This window comes from Scyliorhinus canicula, chromosome 1, assembly GCF_902713615.1.
Source record: "Scyliorhinus canicula chromosome 1, sScyCan1.1, whole genome shotgun sequence".
Taxonomy (NCBI): Eukaryota; Metazoa; Chordata; class Chondrichthyes; order Carcharhiniformes; family Scyliorhinidae; genus Scyliorhinus; species Scyliorhinus canicula.
Window position 1 is genome coordinate 66,281,954 of NC_052146.1, and position 19,752 is coordinate 66,301,705.

Sequence of the window (19,752 nt, forward strand, 5' to 3'; positions counted from 1 at the left end):
AACGTAAAGGTCACCGAATTGTGGTCACTGTTTCCAAAGTGCTCACCTACCTCCAGATCTAACACCTGGCCTGGTTCATTACCCAAAACCAAATCCAATGTGGCCTCGCCTCTTGTTGGCCTGTCAACATATTGTGTCAGGAAACCCTCCTGCACACATTGTACAAAGAATGACCCATCTAATGTACTCGAACTATATCTTTTCCAGTCAATATTTGGAAAGTTAAAGTCTCCCATAACAACTACCCTGTTACTTTCGCTCTTTTCCAGAATCATCTTCGCCATCCTTTAAGTGGGTTTCAAGATCATACTGTGCTTAGAACAGATATGAGGAGGTAAAGAAGAGAAACTTGGGAAAGATGTGAATTCAGGAGTTGGAAAAGTGAAGCTAGGGAAAAGGTCCAACTTGATGGGCCTGTTGGAAGTTTGGAGGAACAGGAGAGGATCAGAAACCTGGGAGTTAATGGATTATGGAATGCCTTCGGTGCAATTTAGGTTTGTGAAGTGGGGTGGCATGTGGCGCAGTGGTTAGCACTGGGACTGCGGCGCTGAGGACCCAGGTTCGAATCCCGGCCCTGGGTCACTGTCCGTGTGGAGTTTGCACATTCTCCCCATGTCTGCGTGGGTTTCACCCCCACAACCCAAAGATGTGCTGGTTAGGTGGATTGGCCACGCTAAATTGCCCCTTAATGGGAAAAGAAATATAATTGGCTACTCTAAATTTATTTTAAAGATGTTTGTAAAGTGAAAATCCCTGCCATTTGAGTGACTAATGACTAAAAAAAAAGTGGAGACGCCAGAAAGTGGTCTGGGATAGTTGGCAGTTTGCTCTTGAGCGAAATCGGAGTTAAATTAATCACCATATCATAAAGACGTGCACCAGTATGTTTTTGCTTGTAGGGTCACTACTGCAAGCCTATTTAAGACTATATTGCACGGAAAAACTGTGTTCAGCAATTGAATCTCTAATGCACCTCAGACTCCACCAGCTTCTTCCTGATACTTTCACCGGAGTTCTCACGACCCTGGAGTTTCTCGACATCTCTCTCTGCGCGTTCTTTAGCCTGACGCACATTTTGCAGGAGATCTGTAGCTTCAGAGCTTGCTTTCACTGCCTGAAATAGCCATAAAACAAAATGATGCAAGAGTCAGTTTAGGAGAAATTTTTAACATTTAAACCAAAACAGTCTCCTGACATAAAAAAAGGCTTTGAGTTTTGAGTGGGCCACTTTGACTGGGTTTGCTCGAGTTCTATCCCAGACAGCCAGAACATGAATTTTTACAGGAACTAAACTAGATTGTCTAGTCTTAACTAATTTTTATGTTAGCTGTTTTTGTTGTGTATGTGTAATGGTTTACGTTTATTATTGAATTAAAATGGCACATTGGATTGATGTCCTCTAACAAAGTGACTGATAATGGCATTTAGTGAGTAATCATATCAGGTTGTGAGGATGGATCAATCAGAAAGCTTTTTAAGTATGGAGGAGATGTAGCTCAGCCATTTCAGTTGCTGCTTTGAGAAAAAAAGGAAAGACAAACTTGCAGTTATACTGTGCCTTTCACAATCTTTGCAGAGCTCTAAAAAGTACTTCTGAAGCGTAGTTACTCAAGTAATATAGGAAATAAAGCAATCAATATGCATTCAAGTCCCACAAGAAAAGTTAGACAAATGATCAATTAAAATATTTTAAAGATGTTAGTTAAAGATTAGTGTTGGTCCGGACAGCAGAATTCCCCTGTTCCCACAGTGCCATGGAATCTTATGTCCACTCTGGAGGCCCCGGGATCTCATGTTTGTAAAAATATGTGTATTGGGGTTAATGGTATAATATTCTGCTGCCAGCAGTAAAAACTGACAAAGTCTTCTTGCACTCGCATTCAAAACGTAACCATAAGGATAGAATGGTAGCATTACACATTCCAGAGTTCGACACATTAGGCATAAAATGTATGAGGCTTAAAGCACTTGGGCGGCACGGTAGCAGTGGTTAGCACTGTTGCTTCACAGCACCAGGGTCCCAGGTTCGATTCCCGGCTTGGGTCACTGTCTGTGCGGAGTCTGCATGTTCTCCCCAGGTCTGCGTAGGTTTCTCCCGGGTGCTCCGGTTTCCTCCCACAACTCCCAAAAGACGTGCTTGTTACGGGAATTGAACAGTCTGAATTCCCCCTCAGTGTATCCGAAGAGGCACTGGAGTGTGGCGAATAAGGGTAATTTCACAGCAACTTCATTGCAATGTTAACATAAGCATTGTTGTTCGGTTATGGTATTTCATTCCGGGGACCACCAAATTACAACAACAAATTGTGTTAACAGGTTCAGACAGCAGGATGTGTTATGTTACTGGAAAGAATGCCAGAAGTCGTCCAGTAGTTGAAGGAAGGTTTATTGTGCTACACAACTTAAATGATTGCGTGAGCTCTTACTTACAGAACTGCACTTGTAAAGGTTACACTTCTCTATGCTCTGCAACTAGGCCTGACCACACTAGCAGCCCTGAGCTCACTTCCGCCCCTGTTCTCCTCACCGTCTGTTCAGCTAAAGTGAAGGGGAGGGCCTTCGGCGTCACTCTTATACGTCCCCGTGCTGCCCCCTGGTGGTATTTCCATTTCCCATCAGCCCCTTCTGTACACACCCAAGTGAGGATCATTACAGGATGCAGCAAATCCAATCACAAGATGTTCAATGGTTTTATATCATATAACGTAAGGAAGTGAGATAGCCCTTTAGTCCAGTTAACCTCACTTTTTTCTTCCCCCCCACAGTGCAAGAGGAGGTTATTTAGCCCATTGAGTCTGAAAAAGATCTCTACCTAGGCCAACGCTCTCCACCCTATTCCCGTAATCCAATATCCCCAACTAACCTTTTTGACACTAAGGGCAATTTATTTATTCATATAAATTTAGAGTACCCAATTATGTTTTTCCAATTAAGGGGCAATTCACAGTGGCCAATCCACCTAACCTGCACATCTTTGGGTTGTGGGGGCGAGACCCCGCAGATACATGGAGAATGTGCAAACTCCACACGGATATTGACCCAGGGCTGGGATCAAACCTGGGCTCTCAGCGCCAGAGGCAGTAGTGCTACCTCTGTGCCACCGTGCAGCCCTACTAAGAGCCATTTATCATGCACATCTTTGGACTGTAGGTGGAAACCGGAGCACATGGAGGAAACCTACTCATATACTGGGAGAAAGTGCAAATCCAAACAGTCACCCAAGTATGAAATTGAACCCAGGTGTCTGGCGCTGGGAAGCAGCAGTGCTAAGCATTGTTGCACCATGTCACCCCTCCTGAATACCACCTTCCCAAAGCAGTAACCTGCACTTCTCAATGAATCCAGTGTCCTGCCTTCAACCATCCCTTCCATCTGTTGATCATCCTCTGTACAAATATTTCCAGATATCTGTTAATACAAATTTCAGCATATCCCATGTATTTTTTGTCATACGATTCCATTTCAATGTGGTGAGTGGCAAGTCTACCAACACCCAGGTCATCATTTTACTACCCCTTAACAAGTCTATCCTACCCAGCATTCCAGGCATTCGATCTGCTGAAGTACCATCCTCCTGAAGAAAATTATATTGACATTTTAGGGGGCAATTTGCATCATTCCAATGAAAATTACCACTATTAAAGTCAACTACACTTCCTTCCCCTGGGGAAATATCACCATTAAATTGTTACCTTTGCGAGCTTTTCCTGCAATTCCTGTATTTTCTTCTGCTGTTCTGCATTCATCTGAAAGACAAACAATAGGCCATGAATAGTCTGGGCAGAAATGATTTTAAACACAGATATTTGTGTATTCACTCTTTTCCAACATCTTTGAGCTTAACCTTGCACATACTACTCCCCTGCAGTTTATTAACCACATTATGGATAGTAAAGCTTATTCAGTCCAATTCCAGATTAAATGCAAATGTCTCCAGTACCCGAGTGCCACAGGCTGCTCTCCTCTTGGATAGCTGACTGGTGGTAATTTAACCTGAGGGCCACCACACCTCAGGTGAGAGGAAAGGGTGAGAAGGCAGGACCTTCATGAATAACCTCAGGAATTGAATATGTGCTGTTGGTGTCGCTCCACATCACGAACCAGTCGTTCAGCCAACTGAGCTAACTGACCCCTCAAGACATATAACTTTGTCTAGTTTCCTCAAAGCACTTGCCAGGTTAGAAACGCAACAAAACATGTTATTTTTTCAGTCCAAGCACTGAATGCATTCAAATTGCTCACTATCCATTTTCAGAAAACACATTCAGCAAAGCTGAACAACGTACCAAAAGATCAGACTTCTAGGTTTAAATATTACGCTATATTTTAAGTAACCTTTCATTGCACTGAAATAGCTTGCAGTAACATCCAAATCACACTGATCAATCAGATTCCTTTTTGTGATATTAATGTAGAAATCTTTCTGATTTTTGGATTTAATTTAGCAAATACATTACTTTACCTTCAGTTCTCTACCAATTGTCTCTACCTCCGACATATTCTAGTCACTCATAAAGTCATGGGAATGTCACTTTAAGTGACATTTAAGGGGTATCAGTATTGGTAGTTGATAAGATGTTTACTGTGTGTTTATAAAATGTTAACTGGATTCATAGAATAAACATTGTTTTTGTTAAAAAAAAATACTTTCGATCTCTTGCATCACATCTGTAAAGTGGGCCCTTGTGCTCCCCATACCCAAAATCTATCAAAAGTTGTGGGTCAGGTGAACTCCATGGTGTACTTTGGTGTTCTCTAAACCCTGGCCCATAATAATACACATACATATCTCTTTCTCCCCAGATATTTCTCTTCTTCCCGTCTTGATCTCTGCAGACTCAATTCCAGAACAGCTTAATTTAGAGGATTTCCTGAAGTTAACCCAAATTCAACCAGTCAATACAAACCTATTAGGAGTGTCCCTCATATACATAAAAAGCCTCTTCTAAATAGCCTTTTATAATCAAAATAAAATTATTTAAACAACTCTGCCATTTATTCCAGCTGGGGGAAGAGGCCAAACAATGCACTCAAATACAATTCAATTAGTGAAGAAAGGTTAATTAAAAAGTTAAAAACCTTTTCCAGTTTGGCGTACACTTCTCCAACTTCAGCTTTTCCCTGGTCTCTGGTCTGTGAATGGAAGATCAGTCTTGATGTCAGTGACTTGATCAAATCAGGATATGGACACTGTGCCCCATCACACACAAACACACTGTGCTGCATCCACTCTTAAATATTAGAGTAGAATCTGCTCCAGAAAGATCAATAATAGCAACATTACACAAAATGCATAATTCATTGCTGGACTGTCAAGACAAAGCAAGTAGCCAAAATTGGAAGCAAAAGTATAGTGGATAAGAGGCATTCTTCACTCTTCAAGAGTGCATTCCAGAGAATATTGGAAAGACCTTTTGCACACAGAGCTTAGGAGTTCACCTTCACCCAAACCTGCCATCTGTCATGATGAATGCTTCAATGACGCCACCCAGTCAGAATGATAAGCAGGCAAATCTGGGTGTCTCGATTTCAACTAGGAATGTTGATACTCCCAACTCAAATATGACTATTAAACAGTATGTCAAAGATACATCCTGTCACTGCAACAATCCCTTCCATTTATGGGAAGGTCATGACCTCACCACAGCCCAGGCTCCTTGTTGTGCAAAATTCCGTTTCATCACCTCAACACTTATTCCATACCATCTTCCGCTCACCCATTGTTGGGGTAGATGCTCAAACCAACCTTTTGTAGTTTCTGCTGGGATTCAGCTGCTTTCCGTCTATAGTCATCTGCTGTAATTCGAGTATCTCTTAGTTCTGACTCGTAGAGGTCAGCCCGTCGGCGGGCAGCAGCAAGATCCTCCTCCAATTGTCGTACAGTCACTTCCATCTCTTCCATTTGAGCATGGAACTCCTGTTTAAACATGGAGAGGAAAGCGCAAGGTTCATTATGCGAGTGTGGGAAGGGACATGGCATCCTCAAACCATTCCATGAACTGCTAATTGCAGGAGCTTTCATAGCCAATTAAAGAGCACAGAATCAAAATGAATAAATAACAATGACACTTGCTCCTTAGAAAAGGAGGGGGGGAAAGTTCAACGTGAAAGCAAAATACTGCAGTTGCTGGAAGTCAGATATAAAACCAGAAAATGCTTCGCAGATCTGGCAGCATCTATAGAAGTAGAAACAGAGTTAATGTTTCAGGTCTGTGAGCTCTCATCAGAAGTTCAAAATAGATCACTTTAAATTGGTAATTTTTGTACACTAGCAGGCACCTCCACCACCTGGAAGTTCTCCTCCAAGCCAAACACTGTTATATCACCATCCATTCACTGCCGCTGGGTCAAAACCCTGGAACTTCCTCCTGTATGTGTACAGCACATGGACTGCAGCAGTTCAATAAGGCAGCTCACCACCATTGTCTCAAAGGCAACTAGGGATGGGCAATACATGCTGGCCTCGGGCATCCATATCCCATGAATTTATTTTTTAAAATGGACTAGTTGCAAGAGCGGTTAATAACCCAAGCCAAGCACCCAGGGAATAAGCCCAGTATGGTTTACACCTTCATGCGAATTATCAGCATACCCTAAAGCAGATCAGCCAGAGTACCAATACTTTTTTGGTAATAATATTTTATGAAGATATGCAGTTTTAACCTTGGGGTCTGCCTTTTAAATTATATACATTTGGAGAATGTTTATATTGACTGTTTTGTAGTTCCAAGTTCAGTATTTCCTTGTTGAACACAAGTCCAATACAAAACAGCACCACTTCTGAACCAGGAGCTTTTAATATCAGCGTAGGACAGCTGATTCATGGATGAGCCATGCCAGAGTCACAAAATCCAACATTATAATGATTCTGCTGAAAGGAGACTGTCATTTAGGCTTTAAAACACTTGGTAGCAAAAATACAGAAATAGCTTTTCCTGTCCTTCCGACTTCCTCAATTTCACTTCTATGGTCATTACTAAATTTTAAAAGAACTTCAGGTCTGATCACATAGCTCATGATGCCAGTACGCCAGTTTGTGTGTCTATAAACCATCTGGATTCAGAGACCATGCATGCAAATACCGTATACGGATTATACAGATAAATCATGGTGTTTAATGAGGAGGGGTGAAGAATTGGTTCAAGGTAGTTCCAGATTTAACTTTAATAGCTCTATGGTGACAGCAGCATCAAGTAGAGACGCTTAGTCACTGAAATATGATTGAATGACAGCAATTGGAGCGAGAGGAGAGGCAGGAGAGATAGCCAGTCCTAGGAAAGAACTTGCAAAAGAGCAAGTCGAGATCCTGCTAATGAGCAGCAGCAGCAGGAGATAGAGGCAGGACCTGAGGGAGAACAAGACGCATAAAGCATGGAGTCTAGAATACGCCTGAGCAAGGCACAGATTGAGTGAGAAGTTAGGGATTTGGTTCAGGTGGGAATTTCTGGTAAGCTTTACTTATTATTAAGAGTTAGGTTCTTACTTTCAAACATTGTTAGTTGAATAGCCTAGGTAAACAGGGAGCTGCCTGAAGTGGCAGCTGTCTGTTATTCAACTGGAAGTAGTTGCCCTCAATAGGAGTTAATTACTGCAGTAGAAAGTTGAGCGAGCTATTGAGACCTCAGAGGAGTTGGGAATTTGGTACACAAGGGGAAAGAGGTGCCCGGTTTTCTCTACTTTTTGCCAGCCTCCAGTGATTGGTGAGTTTAGATTCTTCATCTCCAAGCAACACGAGTGCAACTTTATATTATTTTATTTGTGTAAATTATGAACTAATTGATTAATTAAAGAAATATAATTGGACAAAAGTGGCAGGACTTGGTGGTGTGCATGACTGCAGGATGTGGCAATCTGTGAAATGCACTGCAATCCCGAACAACCGTATCTGTGGAAAGCTATTTTTATTTATTCATGGGATATGGGAATTGCTAGCTAGGCTAGCATAATTGCTCATCCCCACTTGTCCTTGAGGCGTTGGTGAGCTGCCTTCTTGTACTGCTGCAGTCCATGTGGAGTAGGTACACCCACTGAGCTGCTAGGGAGAGAATTCCAGGATTTTGACCCAGCAACAGTGAAGGAAAGGCAATAATGTTCCAAATCAGGTGGTGGAACTTCCAGGATAGTAGTGTTCCCATGTGTCTACTTCCCTTCTCCATCCAGAAGGTACGGTCATGGGGTTTGGAAGGTGCTGCCTAAGGAGCCGTGGTGAGTTCCTGCAAATTGTAAACACTGCTGCCATTGTTCATCAAGATTGGATGGAGTGCCAATCAAGCAGGCTGCTTTGTCAGGGATCGTGCCATGTTTTTTTTAAGTGTTGTTGGAGTGCAGTCTTCCAGGCAAAGGCAGAGTATTCCATCACACTCCTGATGCTTTGTGGATGGTGGACAGGCTTTGGGAAGTCAGGAGATGAGTTACTCACCACTGGACCCCCAGCCTCTGACCAGCTCTTGTAGTCACAGTATTTATATGGCCACTCCAGTACAGGTTCTGGCCTATGGTAACCCCCAGGATCTTGATAGAAGGGTATTTAGTGGTGGTAATGCCATTGAATGTAATGGGGTGATGGCTGCGGGCTAGGTTCACTTTTCCAAATTCCAGTCGAAGTAACAGGTAACTTGATTGAAACATCCTGTGGGGTCTTGACAGGGTGGTTGTGGAAAGGATGCTTCCTCTTGTGGGAGAATCCATAACTGGGGCCCATGTTTAAAACAAGAGTTGTGTGTTTTTTTCTCTTGTATGATCAAGAGCTTTGGGATCTCTCTTCCTCAAAATATGGTGGAAGTAGAGTCTTCAATTTTTTTTTAGGTAGATACATTCTTGATGAACAAGGAGGTAAAAGGTTATCTGGGAGAGGTGGGAATGTGGAGTTTAAGTTGAATCAATTAGCCGTGAGCTTACTGAATGGCAGAGCAGGCTTGAAAGCCAGAATAGTCTACTCATGCTCCTAATAGGCATGTCCATATTTCAGTGGGTTGAGAACAGGTCTATTCCAGGTAAACTGAAATGAAAGATTGGCATGGAAAACTGTTAGTCACTGGGACAAGAGTGGATCAATTAAGGAAAGTCAGCACAGATTTGTTAACAGTAAATCATACATGAAGCAATAGAGAGGGTTGCAGCTGGTGTGATGCATATGAGCTTCCAAGAGACATCTGATAAGGAGTCAGATAACAGGCTTATCAGCAAAGTTTGAGATCCATGGCATAAAAGGAATAGTAGTGGCATGGATGCAAAGTTGCCTGAGCCCAACTTGAGGAAGGATGCAAAGACTTCAGAGAAGATGCAGAAAAGATTTATGAGAATAGTTCCAGAGATGAGGGGCTTCAGTTACATGGATAGACTAGAGAAGTTGGGGTCAAAATCATGAGCAATCTTGACTGGGTAGATAGAGGGAAACTGCTCCCCGTGGCAAAGGGGTCAGCAAACCAAGAGAGCGAGATTTAAGGTGATTGGCGAAAGAATCAAAGATGGCGGGAGAATTTTTAAATGCAGGAGGTGGTTAGAATCTGGAATTCGCTGCCTGAGAAACTGGTGAAGGCAGATTCAATGTCCGATCTCGAACGGGAATTGGATAAGAACCTGAAGATAAAGAAAATCATGGTTATGGGGAAGGGCAGGTCACCAAATTGTGACTACAGACAGCCAGTGCTTGACATACTGAATAGTCTCCTTCTGTGCGTCTCAACCAAAATTTGTAACCTCATGGCCTGGCATTTCTCTCACTCCACCATCATAATCATGCTTGAGGACTAACCCTGGCTAAATGAGGATATGTAAAGCTGCAAAGGCATACCTAAAATTGAAGCTACAAAACAGGACTACGCACATGCTAGACAACAGAAGCAGCATGCGACAGGCAGAGCTGAATGATTCCACAACCAATGAATCAGATCAAAGCTCTGCAGTCCTGTCACATCCAGTCACGAATGGTGGTGGACAATTCAACAATAAACCAGAGGAAAAGGCTCCAAAAATAACCCATCCTGAATGATGCGAGTGCCCAGCACATCAGTGCAACAGACAAGGAGGTGAGACCTCACGGCATGCCTGACCCAGGAGGAAACGTGGCCGGTAAATCTCACGAGACATCTCTCCCAACAATTATCTGGTTTGCTATGCCTCGTGAGATCTAACAGGATCTCACGAGCTGTTGTGATCTGGATCACATCCAGGGGTGGGATCCAGATTTGCATATTTAAGTGAGTAGTTAGCCTCACTTGAATATGTCTCCGCCAGATCGACCCACCACATAGGATCGAATCCCCTCGCCTCGGAGACCCTGCTGGTCACCCTTTAGCACTCGTGTCCACAAATGTGGACCAGGAGGAACGGCACTTTGGTTTGGGAGGGGTCGGGGGGAGGAAAGAGAGTCACCCAGGCAATCGGAGGCCCCCGGCATAGTCGACCTCTGGGCAGAGTGGTACTCTGGCACTGATGCCACCTGGGCACCATGGTCCTGCCAGGGTGCCAGCCTGGCAGTATCAAGATGCCCAGGCAGCATCTTGCCAATGCCATGGATCTGGCCTGGGGCATGCCCTGCCCTTGAGGTGGGGTGAGGAGGGCTCGCATTGGGGAGTTGAGAGATCGAGGCTCCATTTTAAAATGGCATCCCAATCTCTTTCTGCACTGGCGAGCTGAGCACCTCAGTACGAGATGTAGGCAAGTGCAGCCTCGGCAGGGCCGAAACATCTTCAGCCAGAAATGGATAATCCATCTTGGCCTTCTCCAGAGGTCTCCACCATCACAGATGCCAATGTTGAGATTATTCGATTCACTTCACGTGGTATTAAGAAACTGTTTAATGAAATAGATACAGGAAAGGCCATGAACCTTAGCAACATCCCGGCTGTAGTACTGAAGACTTGTGTTTTCAAACTAGCCGCACCCTTAGCATCTACCCGACAATGTGGAAAATTGCCCAGCTATGCCAGGTCCACAAAAAGCAGACCCAATCTGATCTGGAGTCTACTCTCAAACATCAGCAAAATGTGCAAGTTGTGGTTGAATGCTATCAAGCAGTACCTCCTCCTCAGCATTAACCTGTTCACCAATGTTCAGTTTGGCTTCAACTTGGACCACTTGGCTCCAGATCTTTGCAGCCTTTATTCAAATGTGGACAAAAAGCTAATTTTCAAGCGACGCAAGAGAGTGATTACCTTTCATATCAAAGCAGTAGGGAGTCCTATTAAAATGGAGGGCAATTGGAATAAAGGGCATCATGCCCAGTGGTTGCATAAAAGGAAGATGGTTGTGGTTATTGGATGCCAATCATCTCAGTCCAAGATGATCGCTGCACGAATTCCCAGGGTAATGTCCCAGCTGCTTCATCAATGAACTTCCTTCCATCATAAGATCAGAAATAGATCTGTTTGCTGTTGGTGGTACAGTGTTCAGTTCCTTTGACAACTCTTCAAATACGGATGCAGTCCAGGCTTGCATGTAGCAAAACCTGGACATCATTCAGCATTGGGCTGATAGGTGGCAAATAACACTTGTGCCACACAAGTGTCAAGCTCCAACAAGAGAGTGTCTAACCAGCTCCAATTTGACGTTTAGTGTGTTACCAATAAAATTCTGGAGGGCATCACTGTCCAATAACTTACTCAACCAGGCACCCAAATACTGTGACCAAAACAGCAGTTCAGCGGTGAGGTATTCTGCGGCACAAGACTCATCTCTGGACTCCCCAAAGCCTTTCCACTATCTACAAATAGTATATGGAGGGGAAAGTGGGATTAGGCTATTATGATCAGTCATGATCATAAAGAATGCCGGAGCAGGCTTGGAGGGCCGAATATTTCTACAAAGCACAAGTCAGGAATGTGATGGAGTACCCTACACTTGCCTGGATAGTGCAGCTCCAACAACATTCAAGAATCCCGACACCATCTAGAACAAAGTAAACCGTATAATTGGCACCCTATCCAACACCATAAACATGCACTCCTGCACCATTGGCATTCCATAGTGTGTACCACCTGGAAGATGCACCTGCAGTAATGTGCCAAAGCTCCTTTGCTAGAACCTCCTGGAACCCACGACCTCTACCATGAAGAAGAAAAGTCACCACCATGTCCAAGTTTCCCTCCAAGTCACATACCATCCTTATTTGGCGCCAAAATCGGTATTCTTTCATTGTTGCAGGGTCAAACCTTGGAACTCCCTCCACCTATGCAAGTACCTTCACCACATGGACTGCAAAGGCTCAAGAAGGAAAATCATAACCACCTTCTTTAAGGCAATTGAGGATGGATCAGCAACACCGAGATCGCATAAAAGAAATAAATCTTTAGCACTTTTCCTAGATTTACGCTGCAAACAAAAAGCAGACCCTCAGCTATTCCAGACATTAAAAATAGTTACCACCAATAAATATTCAATATTTTTAGGCATCATTGTACAATACAATTTTCCAATATTTCATTTAGCTGGTTCAAATGTCTGTTTTGGTGTTGCTAAGTTTGTTACTATAGTAACTGCATAAGTTACTTGTGCATAAGTTTGTTACTATAGTAACTGGTAATTCAAAATGTAAGTAAAGCACTGTAGGACTGCACAAATTAGAAGCTGCAGCTAATGCAATACTGCAACACCTTTATTTTCAGTTCTGCTTGGAGACAACACTACAGCCAATAAAAATGATGATATCCCTTTCTGCCAATTAGTTGAAAAGGGTTGAACAAGCTCAGATTGCTGACACCCAAGCTTGGAGACCACACCTCATATTAAAAATTAGATCACATCCTTTCCACAATTGACTGCCGAGAGATAATACTGACAAAACACCTGTTAAGTATGGAGGAATGTATATTGAAAAATAGAAAAATAACGGTCTTAAAAACAAGCAAAGACTTAACAAAAAAAACAGATGAGCAGAGAGAAGCAATTGATACAATATGTTACAATCTCCATAGGGACCAATAAATTTTAAAGAGAAAATCAAATGTTTAGTTAATAGTCGAAAGGGCGACACACAGGGTTTCACATATTAAACCTTTTACTCCATCAACTGATTAAAAAGGCCACTTTCGGCTGAACACTATTTTCTTTTGTACGCAATTGATTCTTTATACTATCCAAATAAACGGCTCCTTTTTTTTGTTGTCACACATTGCACTCTCCACAGAATTACAGATCTCATCACAAACAATTCAAAGTTGCTCCTGTTTTCCAATGGAATTCTTCCTTTTTACTTTCCCAGTCAGGTGACCTTTAATCTCAGTACTCTTTCTCACTATGCGGGTTATTGTCACGCTTGGTACAAGCATGAGGATATTGGATATTACGGACTGTAAGATCATGCTTAAACTGTGGACTGCTTTCAATTCCTAAACCAATATTTAGTTAAACGTGGACTTGAATAAGGGACCTTTGCAGCCACCAGTGAAATTTAGACATTTCATTGTTCAGGAAAGAACCAACGTTTGAGGAATATGGGATTTAATACATGCCATTGTGAACAAAGGAGAATATTTGCGCTCAAGCTGGGGCAGATATATATTTGCATATTTGACCATCGTCAACTGTGATTCGATCATGGTGGCCTGGACCCCAAAAGTATTCACCCTGCAGTCGTGTAACTGAAGCTAACATTCAGAGACTGCAGTTTAAAATGCCCCAAACAAAGCAATGCAACGGAGAAACATCTGAAACAGCCAAATCATCATTGCTGTAAGTCTCCTAATGCAGCCAAAGTATTGCCCCAGCTTGTTCCAGCTTCCAAGTCCACCTGAGAATCAATATACTGGCAAATCATCTACCACAGCTTCATGACAATCTCTATTTCTAAAAGCACTTCACTTTAATTAAAGTATCACCTCAACTAAGAAGACATTAGGCCAGCACCGACAGAGACGGAGTTAGAAATTCCGTTGTTCTCATTACGGCTTTAACTTCAGCTGTATCTAATCTTTGCGTGTATGAGTGATTGAGAGAAAAAACAGTAAATGGTGCAAAATCTCAGCAAGTCTCAGAGCATCTGTGGCGAGAAAACCAAGCTAACGTTTCAAGTCTGGTTGACTCTTCGTCAAAAAGATTGAGAGGTTGAATTTTAAATACCTGGAGCAAGTGTGCAACAATAAATAACCTTCTTTCATTTTTTTTATCAACAAAAAGCCTGTTGCTGGAGTTTATTTTAAATTAGTCAGGCAAATCTTCCAGTCTTTTAATTTCTCACAAGCTTGGCTTTGATCGGAGAAGGAGCTCCCAGCCTCGATTTGCATTTTCTCAATTGTAGGTGCTAGCACGGTAGCACAGTGGTTGGCACTGTTGCTTCACAGCCCCAGGGTCCCAGATTCGATTCCCGGCTTGAGTCACTGTCTGGGCGGAGTCTGCACGTTCTCCCAGTGTCCGCATGGGTTTCGTCCGGGTGCTCCAATTTCCTCCCGCAAGTCCCGAAAGATGTACTGTTTGGTGAATTGGACATTTTGAAATCTCCCTGTGTACCCGAACAGACGTTGGAGTGTGGCCACTTGGGGATTTTCACAGTAACTTCATTGCAGTGTTAATGTAAGCCTACTTGTGACAATAATGAAGATTATTATTATTAGCCAGCTGTTTCCATCTCATGTTCTCTACCTCTCAGATGGCCTTAAGCCACACCAGACCAAACTACCAACCATGCCAGAACGAAATATTGTGGGAGTTTATAGGGAAGCCTGCAATCTGATCTCAAAATGGCCTCCTTACGCTCTAAGTGACAAAGGGAAACATAATAGCATTTCAACTTAGATACAAAGTTAAACAGTTATTTTTAGTCCCAACTCCCTTTCATCTTAGGAGCAAAGAAATCGTTTACAGCACAGATGTTTACACCTTTCTTGGACTTCAGGAAACTAAGGGATACTCATTACAGACTTAGAAACTGTTGTCATTGTCTTCAAGGATAAATACCTTGCACCTCCCTTTCATTTAAGAGTTCCTTTGATCTCCAACAATTAAAACGTCCGGGCTTACTGTCAGGTAGACGCCAACACAGAGTCAAATGCCTCCTTCATTTGCAGCTACAGCTCGAAAGTACAATAATCTTATAAACCAAAAGATATAGTTTCAATACATAATAATCTTCTCAAACTCACTACTATAACAAAAGAAAAAGAGAATGGTGAGATTTTGAGAGGAGAGGGAAACACTAAAACAAATCAAAAGGGTATTTACTGTTATTGATAAATGAGCTTGCAGGTTTATAACTAATATATGTCCCCAGTTCCATTTGATGCAGGAACCATGTGTGCTTGGTGATTTCTGTCTTCTGTCCCATTCATGTATTTGTTTTTGATTTATAATAATGCACTTTGACAAAGCGTCACCTGAACTTGAAACGTTAGCTCTTTTCTCTCGCTACAGATGCTGCCAGACCTGCTGAGATTTTCCATCATTTTCTCTTCGGTTATAATAATCCCTGTTAGTTTTTTCGTCTTAATAATCCTGTAAAAATCCTATGTTTTGACACAATTCGCTCCAATCTTCATCAGGTCTCTGCAATTGGTACCATGCATTTTCTTGTCATGTTTTGATACTTCTATTGCTCCTATTTTCTTTGCATCAGACAGCTTGCATGTTTAATCCCGTTCCTTCTCAGTTTCTGAAATCATTAACTCCCTTACCGCTTAATGTGTCACCTTGCTGAACTTGTGTTAAATTTTCTGCCAGCACTATCACACATTTCCTTCTTCCCCCATATTTTGAAAGTTCTGATTTTCTCTTCCTAGTTCTCACTTCTCAATAGCTTAAATCCATCTTCACTGCCATCTTTATTCTCTCTGGAAGGACATTTGTACACACTGAGCTAAAGTAAAGTCCATCCTGACTATGCTCTATAATGGCTCAGTATCCTCAAAACACACATTGACACATCTAAACTACTCTGTACTTGGTTCAGCGCAGACATTTCTGAGAATACTATCATTATGACCCTTCACTTCAATCTGGAACCAACTGCCTGCAACTCCCACTGGAAAACCTGTATCCAACTCTTTCACATTTGTTTTTTATGTGAATGAGATTAGGCCATGTCCCTTTTTTTTAAAACCAGAAACAAGCGTAGTAAAGTACTATAATAGATCATTTTCTAGCATTATAACTATAAAAAGCTGATGAGAATGGATTGTACAACTAAGTTTCAAATCAGTGGAGGAATTTACAGTGAAACTGTAAATAGGTGCGTCGGGTGCTCTTTCTAAGGGCCGTGCAGACTCGGATGGGCTGACTGGCCTCCTGCACTGTAAATTATATGATTTCTAAAAAATTACTTGTGTAAAAGTCAAATTTTTACGATTTTAGGATAAAAGTTTGGGGGTTGACTTTTACATGGGTTATGTTTCTGCAAGATTGGCATCTGTGCTTGATTTGGACCCAAAATAAAACTGGCAAATGGAATTATGTAAAAACCAGCAACACTAAAGAATGCATATTGATTCTCCAAAGTTTATTTTATAACATTACAAACATTATACATTTCACCCAACACCATATAAATATACACCTTAATGTATTAACTATAACACCATGAAATTCTTCAAAATCACTCCGATCACAATGTGAATCACCAAACAATTTGTCCCAGTAGCCTGATTGTATATTATCCTATGAATCTTACATAAGAATATAAGAATTAGGAGCAGGAGTAGGCCATCTGGCCCCTTGAGTCTGCTCTGCCATTCAATGAGATCATGGCTGATCTTTTGTGGACTCAGCTCCATTTTCCGGCCCGAACACCATAACCCTTAATCCCTTTTTTCTTCAAAAAACTATCTATCTTTACCTTAAAAACATTTAAAGAAGGAGCCTCAACTGCTTCACTGGGCAAGGAATTCCATAGATTCACAACCCTTTGGGTGAAGAAGTTCCTCCTAAACTCAGTCCTAAATCTACTTCCCCTTATTTTGAGGCTATGCCCCCTAGTTCTGCTTTCACCTGCCAGTGGAAACAACCTGCCCGCATCTATCCTATCTATTCCCTTCATAATTTTAAATGTTTCGATAAGATCCCCCCATATCCTTCCAAATTCCAACGAGTACAGTCCCAGTCTACTCAACCTCTCCTCGTAATCCAACCCCTTCAGCTCTGGGATTAACCTCGTGAATCTCCTCTGCACGCCCTCCAGTGCCAGTACGTCCTTTCTCAAGTAAGGAGACCAAAACTGAACACAATACTCCAGGTGTGGCCTAACACCTTATACAATTGCAGCATAACCTCCCTAGTCTTAAACTCCATCCCTCTAGCAATGAAGGAGAAAATTCCATTTGCCTTCTTAATCACCTGTTGCACCTGTAAACCAACTTTCTATGACTCATGCACAAGCACACCCAGGTCTCTCTGCACAGCAGCATGCTTTAATATTTTATTATTTAAATAATCATCCCGTTTGCTGTTATTCCTACCAAAATGGATAACCTCACATTTGTCAACATTGTATTCCATCTGCTAGACCCTAGCCCATTCACTTAACCTATCCAAATCCCTCTGCAGACTTGCAGTATCCTCTGCACTTTTCGCTTTACCACTCATCTTCGTGTCATCTGCAAACTTGGACACATTGCCCTTGGTTCCCAACTCCAAATCATCTATGTAGATTGTGAACAATTGTGGGCCCAACACGGATCCCTGAGGGACACCACTATCTACTGATCGCCATCCAGAGAAGCACCCATTAATCCCCACTCTTTGCATTCTATTAATTAACCAATCCTCTATCCATGCTACTACTTTACCCTTAATGCCATGCATCTTTATCTTATGCAGCAGCCTTTTGTGTGGCACCTTGTCAAAAGCTTTCTGGAAATCCAGATATACCACATCCATTGGCTCCCCGTTATCCACTGTACTGGTAATGTCCTCAAAAAATTCCACTAAATTAGTTAGGCACGGCCTGCCCTTTATGAACCCATGCTGCGTCTGCCCAATGGGACAGTTTCTATCCAGATGTCTCGCTATTTCTTCCTTGATGATAGATTCCAGCATCTTCCCTACTACCGAAGTTAAGCTCACTGGCCTATAATTTCCTGCTCTCTGCCTACCTCCTTTTTTAAACAGTGGTGTCACGTTTGCTAATTTCCAATCCACCGGGACCACCCCAGAGTCTAGTGAATTTTGGTAAATCATCACTAGTGCATCTGCAATTTCCCTAGCCATCTCTTTTAGCACTCTGGGATGCATTCCATCAGGGCCAGGAGACTTGTCTACCTTTAGCCTCATTAGCTTGCCCACCACTACCTCCTTAGTGATAACAATCCTCTCAAGGTCATCACCTGTCATAACCTCATTTCTATCAGTCACTGGCATGTTATTTGTGTCTTCCACTGTGAAGACCGACCCAAAAAACCTGTTCAGTTCCTCAGCCATTTCCTCATCTCCCATTATTAAAACTTCCTTCTCATCCTCTAAAGGACCAATATTTACCTTAGCCACTCTTTGCCACTTTGTATGCTCTTTCCTTCAATTTGATACTCTCCCTTATTTCCTTAGATATCCACGGTCGATTTTCCCTCTTTCTACCGTCCTTCCTTTTTGTGGGTATAAACCTTTGCTGAGCACTGTGAAAAATCGCTTGGAAGGCTCTCCACTGTTCCTCAACTGTTCCACCATAAAGTCTTTGCTCCCAGTCTACTTTAGCTAGTTCTTCTCTCATCCCATTGTAATCTCCTTTGTTTAAACACAAAACACTAGTATTTGATTTTACCTTCTCACCCTGCATCTGTATTTTAAATTCCACCACATTGTGATTGCTCCTTCCGAGAGGATCCCTAACTAGGAGATCATTAATCAATCCTGTCTCATTACACAGGACCAGATCTAGGACCGCTTGTTCCCTCGTAGGTTCCATTACATACTGTTCTCGGAAACTATCGCGGATACATTCTATAAACTCCTCCTCAAGGCTGCCTTGTACGACCTGGTTAAACCAATCGACACGTAGATTAAAGTCCCCCATGATAACTGCTGTACCATTTCTACATGCATCAGTTATTTCTTTGTTTATTGCCTGCCCCACCATAATGTTACTATTTGGTGGCCGATAGACTACTCCTATCAGTGACTTTTTCGCCTTACTATTCCTGATTTCCACCCAAATGGATTCAAACTTATCCTCCATAGCACTGATATCATCCCTAACTATTGCCCGGATGTCATCCTTAAATAACAGAGCTACACCACCTCCCTTACCATCCACTCTGTCCTTCCGAATAGTTTGATACCCTCGGATATTTAACTCCCAGTCGTGACCATCCTTTAACCATGTTTCAGTAATGGCCACTAAATCATAGTCATTCACGATAATTTGCGCCATCAACTCATTTACTTTATTCCGAATACTACGAGCATTCAGGTAAAGTACACTTATGTTGGCTTTTATACCTCTGTTTTGAATCTTAACACCTCGATCAGTAACCTCTCCTAAGTTATATTTCCTCTTCACTTTTCTCCTAATTTTCCTCGTCGTTGAACCCATATCTTCATGTAACAATCTGGCGCGTTGCTTACCATTTATGTTTTTACTTCCCGTTTTATTCCTTTTAGTATTACTGGGCCTATTGACTGAGCTCCCCTCAGTCACTGTACCTTGTACTGTCGCCCTTTTTGATTTTTGACTATGTCTTCTTTGTCTTGCACTTTCCCCCTTACTTCCTTTTGCTTCTGTCCCTGTTTTACTACCTTCCAACTTCCTGCATCGGTTCCCATTCCCCTGCCACATTAGTTAAACCCTCCCCAACAGCTCTAGCAAACACCCCCCCTAGGACATCGGTTCCCGTC

The 19,752-nt window shown here is 42.3% G+C and overlaps 1 protein-coding gene across 4 annotated transcripts in view; it reads right to left on the bottom strand.

Annotated features, from left to right (window-relative positions):
- Positions 1 to 19,752, bottom strand: part of cita (citron rho-interacting serine/threonine kinase a) — a 278,500-nt gene that overhangs the window by 137,008 nt on the left and 121,740 nt on the right. For all 4 annotated transcript variants that reach the window (XM_038792114.1, XM_038792104.1, XM_038792084.1 and 1 more), the window contains exons 15-18: positions 5,747 to 5,917; positions 5,080 to 5,133; positions 3,693 to 3,746; positions 974 to 1,114 (exon numbers count right to left, since the gene is read on the bottom strand). In XM_038792114.1, the coding sequence (XP_038648042.1) occupies positions 974 to 1,114; positions 3,693 to 3,746; positions 5,080 to 5,133; positions 5,747 to 5,917 (420 nt within the window). The remainder of the gene's footprint in view (positions 1 to 973; positions 1,115 to 3,692; positions 3,747 to 5,079; positions 5,134 to 5,746; positions 5,918 to 19,752) is intronic.